General features: G+C 41.1%; 1 protein-coding gene across 1 annotated transcript in view; it reads right to left on the bottom strand.

Moving 5' to 3' along the window:
* tex264a (testis expressed 264, ER-phagy receptor a) overlaps positions 1-11,554 on the bottom strand; it is a 75,066-nt gene extending 63,512 nt beyond the window's left edge. Inside the window, exon 1 of the mRNA XM_039796559.1 lies at positions 11,297-11,554. Coding sequence (XP_039652493.1) covers positions 11,297-11,554 — 258 coding nt within the window. The remainder of the gene's footprint in view (positions 1-11,296) is intronic.
* Between the last annotated feature and the right edge of the window lie 148 nt (positions 11,555-11,702).

The raw sequence follows: 11,702 nt of genomic DNA, 5'->3' as shown, positions 1-11,702 counted from the left end.
GGCCTATCTCCACAGCGCTGTGGAGTAAGGTCTGGCTACACCACAGCGACATTCTAGAATAGGAAGAAAAATGGTCTGGCTGTTTGCATTTCTTTAAACCAATCACAAATCGTCTTGGGGCGCTAAAGAAGAAGACATACTTTTATTGATCCCCAGGGGGGAAATTCCATTTTTACACACTGTTGATATTACACATTGCACAGGCCAGAAATACACATACAGGCACAAACAGGACCCATACATGCATTAATGGAGAGATGTCAGAGTGATGTGGCTGCCCATGAAAAGCGCCCAAAGCAGTTGGGGGTTCGGTGCCTTGCTCAAGGACACCTCAGCAGTGCCCCAAAGTTTGGGATACAGCGACAGTACCTCAACAAAAATAGTCTAGGGAAGAAACTTGTGAGATGTCAGGCTTTATCCTGGAAATGTACTTCCATTGATCCAGACGAAATAAGGGTTATTGCCCGACCAGGTGTCCATTATCGGGACTAAATGGACGAAGGGGGAGGCCAGGTTGCCGCGCCGAAGTCCATTAATTATCTGATAAGGGACACCTTGAAGGGCATTAACCCGCTTATTCCATGGTCACTTGCCAAATAACAATTTTTATAACCATTCATTTATATTTTTTGCATTTTATAATCTAAATCTTTTTTTCAAATAGTAACTCTGTTTCCCTGGTAACACCTGAGGGTTTGACTAATAACTGGAACAATCATTCCCATCCCATAAGGATTTTTATGCAATGCAAACGTTCACCGCTCCAGTAAATAGAACAGACCTTAGTTACGCTTGGCAACGGGAGATTTTTATAGTCCGCTTAGCTCATAGAACCCTTTGGCTCTGACAGCTACGAGTTATGCTAGCAAGACTCAAAGTCAATAACATTGTGTACAGTTCACAATCAGTAAATATAATTTGACAGTATGTTTAACAATAAGACAAGCTAGCTATCAGCCATGCCATTTTCCCCAAATTAATTGTCAAGACTTTCATGAACAAATGATACGCAATGTGTACCGTGAGCTGCAGCCTGAAGCGAATTTGACGTGAGATGATCGCTGTGAAAAGTAAGTTCAGAAGGGCAGTGTAACTTATTTCTTGCAGCTTGTGTGTTAGCGCCATCCTGTGGTGTTCAGAGGACGAGGCACTGAAGGACTACACTTGGTGTTGGAAATAAAATATTCTGATTTTTTTTCCATTTAATGTAGATAATTAATTTAGAACGGTAAACGGTCAGTTTTAGAACTCGTTAGTAGGTGTCCTATATCACTTTTTAATGGACACCCTTCAGCCAATCAGAATTAGTATTCACCCAGACCATGGTATAATACTGAATAATAACCCAGCCCTATGCCATATTAATGTAATTGCCTAAGACCTTTGTTTCTTAGCCTTTTTTGGGATTTTTCAATCTTCTCATCTAAGTGGATTTATCTGAAAGGGTAGGTCTGCATCTCCCTCTTTCCTAGATGAAGGCTTTAACTGTATGGGCTGTCAACCAGCCTCCGGTACAGAGCTACTCCTTGTCAATACTGGTGGTCTATGATAAGATGCAACAATAACCATTCAAACACAGAGGGGATAACAACTGTCCTCCCCCGGTCTTGCTACAGTATCTTACCATCTCGCCATCTCTCATGCTCGCCGCACTGATAGAGAGTGTGTTAGCCAAACCAGTAGTTCACTAATGATATCATTCAGGGCTCTAGCTATCATTCACATCCCACACAGTGGCAAGAACAAACAGCAGCCTTGACTGCATCTCATCTCTGCTTCCCTCCAGATAACACACCCAAGAGACTACAGGCAATTAGGAAAGAGAGGAACACCACTCCATGTTTTTGACTTGCCTTCCCCACCAAAGTTGTTTTGTTTGTGTCTGAAATTCTAACACCACTAAAAAGGTAGAAATTCTGCAGCACTCTAAGTCAGCTGCTGCCAAAGCTGTGATTTTGGGAGACAGTGTGTGATTCCATTTCTTGCAGGTAGCTGAGGAAAGCCGACCGTGGCTTTTGATTGACCTGGGTGAAAATAGGAATACTGTGGAGGTTTCTACCTTTCTAAGTGAACACTGACATGTTTCTGTACCAAGCTGTAGAAAACCAATGCAGTTAACATTGACTTGTAAACTCCACTAAATGTACAATGAAGCTATCTGCAAGATTTACACAAATGTTTAATTTCATCCTAAATATGTCTCTGCTGATTTAATGTATGGCACATATTCATTTCCTATATTTCCCTATGCTAAGCGAGCTCGTTAAATCCTAAAAAGACCTATACAGCCAACTTTTGCAGAGCTAATGGCCCAAGGGACTTAAGTTGGCTTCCCCTCACAAATTGTGCCATTTGCATAACTACCAGATTCCCCTAAGCCAGGTCTCCAAGGACCTGTTGGGAAATAAAGTCATTTCAAAAGCAATTCCTTGCATTAGGCTACAACCTTTTTTGATGGATGAGGGCACTCCAATAATTAAAAAAAAATGGGATGCATTGGTTTGAGTGCTGGACCTGTTCACAAATGTTCAAACTGACAACAAAATGCGAAGCTAAATGAGCATTTCTTTAAACCAATCACAATCGTCTTGGGGCGCTAAAGAAGAAGACTTTTTTTGATCCCCCAGGGGGGAAATTCCATTTTTACACTCTGTTGATATTACACATTACACAGGCCCGAAATATACACACATGCACAAACAGGACCCATACATGCATTAATGGAGAGATGTCAGAGTGATGGGGCTGCCCATGACAGGCGCCCCGAGCAGTTGGGGGTTCGGAGCTTTGCTGAAGGGCACCTCAGCAGTGCCCCAAAGTTTAGTTCATTTTTTTCCTCCTCTTAGCCCTGTATGTCTTCCCTTCTGGCTATCACCACATGGGATGCATTGTTTAAGTGCTGGCCCTGTTCACAAATGGTTGGGGAGGACAGGGACAAACAAGGCAAGCAGCCAACACTCTGCACTTACTGTACCTTGAAGACAGGATCATAATGTGAATGGGAGTGATTAGCATTGTTACATCAGCTCCCTCTTTAAACAAACCACATAAACTATGTGAAGGCAACACAGCAGCGGTGCTGTGAAGCAGGACACAATAACTTAAAATGAATAAATACATTTCTCATTTCATTTATTAGGTTTTAAAGGCTGCCATGTAGTATGCAATTCAACAACTTAAAAGGGTCATTGAAATAAAAAAGGTGAGCAAAACATCACATTTGCCCTTCATGCTCTTGTTGGCAAACTGGGTTCACCATTATGCCAGAATGGAAATGAAAAGAGGCTGTGGATCCTTCACTGCACTGCAGTCAATAAATCAGCAAATTAGGAGCCTCTCTGGGCTTCTACTCTGTCTTCACATCAAGGTCTGACGTGAAGCATGACAAGCAGCAAATGTAGCATTCATAAAGAACACATCAAGTTTTTGAAGAGCGCATAATGACCCAAAACATTTCCCCCACAGTCCAATCCAAATCCAATGCATCCAATAAATGCTTCACACAAACAATACACATCAATGCCTTTGCTTGCAGGAGAGCTCTCGCTTTATCTGTTCAGCAGTTGACAGTATAACTTTTTTTTCTACATCTGGAGGACCGAGACAGATGGTGTTAAGGGCACTTCCATGAACAAGCAAATAACCCTACGCGTGTGGAGCAAGAACAACAGAAGACTACAGGATAAGCAATCTCTCAACAAGATCTGTCTTTCGCCTCAGTGTGTCAGAGCGTTAACCTGTCTTAGCCGATTGGAAGCCGTTCGCCCCCCCACAGGCAGACGACGCAGAAGAGACTAAGTCAGCAGGAGGGAAATTGAAACTAATAGGGTTGCACAGCACCAGGACCGCATGTATGCTGAGATTGACTGTTTGCAGCTGAATTAACGGGAGTAGTAATTACAGTAAAGCAAGTATGCTTACCCAAACAAATGTAGTTAAAGCGAACTGATTTAGCAATTTGCTAATTTTAAGCTAACTAAAGAAATGTTGCAAAAAAAAGAAAATGCGTATTAGGCACGTTCCCATCAACTGGTTTAAACTACTGTAGGCTACAGCGTCGTTTCATCAGAAGTTGGCACTATAGGCTGTGCATGTTTGTTACCCGCTGTAGGGAATTATGTCTAAGGGCCTAAGGCCTGTCAAATCTGACTCAAATTTATTAATTCTTCTTTCATCGGACTTAAGTTTACCAGAACACAAGGATCAATCTGAGACGAAGAGTTCAGTTAAGCAAATTTACTGAGTACAGCATTTAAATCACAACACACATGTGGATTCATGAAATGACAGTAAGTTTCAAAGTCTCTGTCAACACAAGTTATGAACACCGTCTAGCCCAAATCCTTATCTCTTATCCTCACACAGTTCTGTTTTACTAACAGTCTGGCCAGTGATCTAACCATTCCTTATAACAGTGGTTCCCAACCTGAGGTCCGGGCACCCCCAGGGGGGGCGGCAAAGATCACAGGGGGGGGAGCAAGTCTTTATCTGGATTGAGGTTGAGGTAAAAAAAAAATATTTGCACATGTTAAACAAATTATGATAATACACTAGAATATATAATGTATACAAAAGTCTGTATGAAAACTATATATTTTGTTGTATCCTCGTTTTTCCTGCCGCCACGGCATCACTATTTTATGAATGAAACATGGCGGAGAAACGTAACAGTGCTGATAACTGCTCTGTATCAAAAAAGAAAGTAAGGCTCTATCTCGAGAGTTACCTCAACTTCGGTTTCGGGGGGGGGGCCTCAGCTTTTCTTCGACATGAGTAGGGCGCCAAGGAAAACTTGGCCACTTTCCTGAACTTATAAGGTAAATATTTCTACACCGCCAGTAAACCGAGTAGAAGTAGAGGTTGCTAACCAAAAACAAAATAAGTCACCTTGGCCATATAACCACATCTAACCCATCTAGAAGAGAAAAAAAGATAAAGGAGAAGTCATCAGGAAATTGATTCAATTGGGCAAGTTTTAATTGTGGCATGCTATAAAGTTATGTGCATAAAAATATGTGAATGGAAACACGGCTAGTAAGGCTCATTTTACAATTTGGGGACACAGAAAAGCCAACCATCACACTGACTGATATCAGATTAAGCCATTTGAATATGTCAGCGCTTGTTATGATTGTGAAACTTATTCAAAACATCAATATGTCCTACTATGGAAGGGGGGGCCCTTAAGCACCCAATTCAGAATATATCTTCTGCAGTGATGAGGCGTGGGCCCCAATGGCCCCGAGTCAGGAGCCAGTGGAAATCTTTTTTTCAGTCCCTCTCTTTCACCAAGTGCAGCTCTGTGTCTTTAGGCTGTGCTCAGACTTAGCTGGTAATTACACATGGCATCCTGGGAGTTCTGGCATGTATAATTACTGGCATGCATAAGCAGCCTGCTAGAGGCAGGACTCCGTTTTCTTTCGCCACAGTCGTTGAGTTGGTTCACCACTCCTTGGCCAGCTGGACATATTGTGGCACTCCTCCAGCCAGATGTCACAGAGCAGGGAGCTAATCTTTTCTAATAGGAGATATGAATGAATTCCTCCCTCCTGCATAGACTTACTTCCTTCTATACAAATGTCCAACTCTCTTCTCCACATCCTTGCTCTCTGTAAGCAGCTCTGATAAATATTCGCCTGTATAACCCAATATCTTGCGCATCATAGCACGCGGCAAAAAGCCAATACATGTCACAGGATTGATGGCAAAGAGGATTTTAAGGCACTCTTCACCATCATGTTTCACTGACTAATCGTAACATGTCAGCTTGTAGATAATGTCTTCCTTTCTACGGTTTGTGAAAACGGACCAAAATGGCATCCTAAAAATACACTGAACAGTTCTGTTCCAGGATTTAAAAAAAAAAGCTCCCCATGTAATAGATTCAGTCTGTCTTCTCATTTTGCAGTATCACACTCATTGTAGAGATGTCCATAAACATTAACGGGGTGCTTTACTATAGGGAGAGCCGGCATGTCCACAATCTTGCATAATATTGACTTGAAGACCTATGGGACCAGACTCAGAGTATCAGCGTATTTATTTCTCATTTTATATCCACCTTTATAACTCCTTTGCCAGAAGCCCTGCTTTCATGTTGTTGCTGTCGACAGACAGACAAGCGGCAGTAAAATGCTAATAAATTTGACTAGGAGTGCAGCGGTGCTCGGCGCTCTGATCTGAAATTCCGATTGATGAATTGAAGCACTGCGAGCCTCTCAAGGTGAGTCAGAGTCCTACCAATTTATACCCCTCTTCCAAGGCAGTTCCACACCTCGCCTCATCTCTCACTGCCACTCCCATATACATCTACACATGACATTTCATTTTCTCCTGCTTGTCATGGGGAGCCACGAGTGGGTTTGCTTCAGAAGCTAAGACAAAGTGGGAATTCAGTAGATCAGAGGATGAACCAAACAGCTGCTCTAGTTTAGCCTCAATACAAACACAGCGTCAGTGTCAGAGGCAGCTGCATTTGGGGGTGATTTTATCAAGTATGGACAGATGTTGATCATATCCACTACAGACAGCATAATGGTTAAATAAATGGCCTATCCATATATTTCTACAACCTACTAATTATATCTAGACAATGAAAATGCATGTATCTTTGAGTTCCTTACTCTATGGTAGTTTATTGTTCATTATACACACGCTGGCCTCTGAGCATTCACTACTGTCCACTTTATTAATGAATTTTGCTCAGGGGGTTTCCTTGAAGACAGGCAGCCTGCCTGTAGATTTTTTACTCCTAGCCATTCTACAACGTAACAGGCTACAACCCAGGATTTCAATGATTTAGTCCGTCCTTTACAAGACTGGGATTTGTTCCAATACTTTTAGAAGTACACACTTAGAGCCTGAGGCAACTTTGCCTTAAATGGTATAGTAAGGGGTGTTTAAAGTGTAACTCCCAGTGTTGTGGGTCCCTGTGTGATTGACTATTAACTAGCTTGATTCTCGCGATATCACAAGATCACACGAAAATCCATCTTGGCAGGCTTCAATAATGACAATAATAACGCCCTGTGAGCAGCTACGGGCAGCTATGGGCGTGGTTAAGGTGTATGTGACGACACGGAGAGGCGGCTGTCGGTTCAAAACAACAATAGTGGCTCCTCAAGATGTTAGTGTAGAAGATGCTGCAATAGCATCAGTTATATCAGAACTGTAGAGAATGTCTTCATTGAAAGAAGAGCAAAGAACGACACTGAATTAGATCAGGTCTCTCTATTGTATGACTGTGTTGCAAAGTGGCATGTAGGCCTAATTAATGACTAAATTATGCTGTGTGGCAGAAAAAAAATTATGCATTACTGTTATTGAGTATAATTCTTTGACATTACAGTTAGTCTCTAATTTATCATGCTGTTCTGGGCGTTTCCCATGTTTTGCCAGAAGTTAGAGCAACTAGAGGGGTTATAGGTTATATGACACCATTGACAGGTGACAAAATGGCACGCTCCGTGTTAAAATAACAGATTTCTCTAGGTTTAAACATTGTTGGGATATATATATATATCTATATATATATATATAAAATAAAAAACATAGGTTTAGTCGTTTTAAGACATTTTAATGCAGAAATATTACACATTATATCTTTAATAAAAAACTGTTTTATTCATTCAACATTTAGAAGTACTACACTACACTACCCACAATCCTAAAGTGTAACAGCAGCATCTCCGATTGGTGGAGCTCACTGTTATCTTAGAAATTATTACTGCACCCGCAAACGGCTAGTGAGTTACTGCTACCACTGAACTACGATCGTTATCTACACAGTCTTGAACTTTTGCCTTTTTTTCAGTTTCCCAATACCTCAACTGTGTGAGGAGAGGATGGATGTCAACCACTCCCCTTTACCAGTGCAGACCAGTGATATCAAACAGCTGTCCAGAGAGCTGTCTGACTTGCAAACTAGATTCAGCCACTATAACAAAAGCCTGCTATTTTCATATTCAGTGATTCATTTCATCCATTGTGTTAATTAGTTTTGAATGCTGGTCCTCAGGACACAGAGTCCTGCTGTGGGATTATATTACAATTTGAATGCAAGGTGAATGCAAATGACTGCAATTTATTGAAAACCAGCAATACTAAACCACTATAATAGTGTCACAGTGACCAATTAATACACAGCCACCTGTATAGGTTTGAAATCATACTCTATTCTATGATGAAACACATTTTTTGACTGAATTATAAGGGGGCTAAGTCTCACTACTTAGCCTATGCCATGGTAATAAATGAAGTATAACAATCAATATGGTTTTGAGGCTGGGCCTCCCTCCCACACAACTCAATTCCAATGCCAACACTGTCATCTAGTGGCTGTAGTGTGCAGTAAGCAAACAGGCTTATAATGTCCAGTACAGGGGAAGGCTGAAGTACGGAGTATACTCACTAATTAACAATATTTTCTTAGTAAATACTCAAAAACAAGATGCAGCTCAGAAACTCTGTTCATTGACTTAATGGAGAAATAAAAGAGACAGTTTCAGTAGTTTGTGAAAACTTCCCTGTACCTTCTAAATTTAATAAACAGTGATCTGCATGGTAACCACTTAGAAGAAGGTGATTCTGGACATGACTAGGCCTACATCTCTGAGACCTGCTGGGCTCCAGACAATACAAAGACGTGTTCCATTCCTACATACAAAATTTAAACCAGCCTGTGGTCACCACCATGTATACGAGATGCCATTAATAACACAATTGTTTGCATTAACAGTCAGCTCTGTTAGAACAACTGTGTTAATTTTTCCTTAAAGAAATCCTGACAAGAACAATTAGGAATTTTTCCCTATTCTGAGCTGGTGATTTTACTGATTTGTACCATTATTACACACAATACTAAACATATTTGAAGACTTTAGGGCACAGTAGCACAGTGAGAGAGTTAGTTACTGTGGGCTCCTAAACTTCGAGTAAGTTTAATTAAAGGTCCCATGACATGGTGCTCTTTGGATGCTTTTATATAGACCTTAGTGGTCCCCTAATACTATATCTGAAGTCTCTTTCCCGAAATTCAGCCTTGGTGCAGAATTACAGCCACTAGAGCCAGTCCCACAATGAGCTTTCCTTAGGATGTGCCATTTCTGTCTCTGAAGCTATTGAGGAGGAGAGGAAGGTGGAGGGGGGGCCTTGACCAACTGCCACTTTGCTCATTTGAAAGCCATGATGTCTCTCTCTCATGGGTGGGCCAAATTCTCTGGGCGGGAAAAGCAGAGAAATGGGAGGTAATCTTGCTCCTTATGACCTCAAAAGGAGCAAGATTCCAGATCGGCCCATCTCAGCTTTCACTTTCTCAAATGCAGAGCAGGATACCCAGAGCTCGGTTTACACCTATCACCATTTCTAGCCACTGGGGGACCATAGGCAGGCTGGGGGAATGCATATTAATGTTAAAAAACTTCATAAAGTGAAATTGTCATGTCATGGGACCTTTAATGACATAATGTGATGTCTAATCTATATCTACAAAGAAGTCAGAGGTCTAACATCCTCAGATTAAGTCAAAACAGACACAGACCCCAGAACAGAGTCATCAGATCCTTATTGAAATCTCTCTGCCCTGCAGAGACTTCTGAACATTCTATAATGGCCCCTTATGATCCAGACTCTCCACACACCAGCAGAAAAGCTCCTCAATGAGCCTCCTGCCACAACTTTCCACTGGCATGACTCACAGTCAGGGTTTCCACTTAAAGCCTTTACTTAAAAAAGGACAGCGCGCTACAGAGAAAATGGCAGGGGTAAGCAGAAAGACAAACACAAAGTGTCGCCAGTGTGCCACATTCTTTTTTCCACAAAGGATAAGTAGGAACCAGTAACCATAAAACACAATTGGCTTAATAATACAAACAAGGCAATCAACTCCATAGTCTATGCACATTATCAACTACTCAGAGTTACTGTGTAAATATGGCTAATGTGCCAAAATCTTCTGTTTTGCCATACTGTTTGTCAAATGACTTAACTAAATCGGCCATAACAAACTAAGCACTCAAATGTCAGCAGAACGGACACAATATAAGATAAGATCTATTTAAAGAAAAAAGAAAAAACTTAATTTTGTTGTTAAGTCACAGATTAAGATATAAATAGGCAATATTCTGCCTTTGTGAAATTTTACCATGTGTGTGTGTACTCTTCCCGCATCAGCTGGGAACTCAATAATCAGTCCCATCTAACAAGCAGCTGTTGTGCAAACATTTTTGGTTAAGTAAAAACACAACTTGTGATGAACGGCAGATCTCAGCTGAGGAATGACCCATTTATACAAAATTTGGTTTCGGATTAGGATCAGAATGACATAAGGAGATGCATTGTTTCTAGCATCTGGATTGTGACTGTAACTTCATAATCATTTAGCCTAGACTTAAAAGTGTACACAGACATGCATCACGTCTCTTCGGACACATGTGAAGAGGCAGTTTTTGTCCTTCTAGTTTGGCGTCTGGTTACCATTTTTGAGTCAGAAGCAGACTGAAGCACCCTGGAGCCACAGATGAGAGGGAGGAAAGTATCAACAGTGCAACGTGGCATTGAACAGCTGACTGGTTTCATCATCCAGGCTCAGTTCCTTCAAACGGCAGCTTGTATATTTAACCGCTTGAGCCAAACATGCTGAATAAATAAACCTAAATAACATCTAGTTATACAACACATTACACTTCCATGTCACATCTCCAAAGACCTTCAGATAGGACCATTTCTCAGTAGATTGTAAAAACTATACAACTTTTTTTTAGAGCTAAACGATCAGTTGATTAATGGATTACTTAATGGACAGAAAATTAAAGAGCATCAGTTTATTCGTTTTAGTCCATTTTAAGGAAAAAAACATGACAATTTACTGCTTTTCTTTGTGATATGACAGTATGTGAAATATATTTTTGGTTTTGGACTATTGGCTGGACAAAAGAAGCTGACATCAAGCCTCTGGGACTTTTTTCTTCTTTATTTTTTTTTTAAACATTTTATAGCTCTATTTACATTACACTTTCATATCTTTAAGACCTTAAGACAAAACCTCTGCTTAGTACCCTCCATAAACAATCACAACTCATTAGATACTCTGAAATGGTGCAAATCTAAGTTATAAATACATAATATCAAACTCTTATGTGACCTTTAAAACTCTGGCCAGGTCAAACAAAGCATATCTCACCAACTGTAACATCTTATCAGGAAACAAGGTACATTAGGTTTTGTGGTCATGTCATGAGGTCAAGTGTAATCAGTGCTGTGTATTTAGACTAACAGGGGCTGAGTCCTCGGGTCTCACCTGCTTGGGGTCATCGTAGAAGACACCGACGGTGCTCAGCTGTGGCCCAATGCTGCAGCTCTCTGTGTAGGCTGCACCGCAGTCCTTGTATGATCCCTCTCTGAACTTATAAGCAATGGTAACACTTTTGACAGGAGGTGGCCCAGTCTTTATAATCACATCACACAGTAGTCCCGAGTATAGCAGGAAGCCACCAACTGTCACAATCAAACACACCAGGAGCACGACTAACAAGAGCACCAGAATTAAATCAGACATGATTTCTTCTCGTACAGCTATAGTCAATGCAATCAGCAAAAATATCTGTCTAGCCTAAAAAAAAATACGTCCTCCTCCGGGTTACACACACCGAGAGTGTGGTCCAGCTGCTTCACACGACAACGCAACAAAACGTGGCTATACAACA

Source organism: Perca fluviatilis, chromosome 4 (genome assembly GCF_010015445.1).
Source record: "Perca fluviatilis chromosome 4, GENO_Pfluv_1.0, whole genome shotgun sequence".
Classification (NCBI taxonomy): Eukaryota; Metazoa; Chordata; class Actinopteri; order Perciformes; family Percidae; genus Perca; species Perca fluviatilis.
This window is presented reverse-complemented; position numbering and strand designations above follow the sequence as displayed.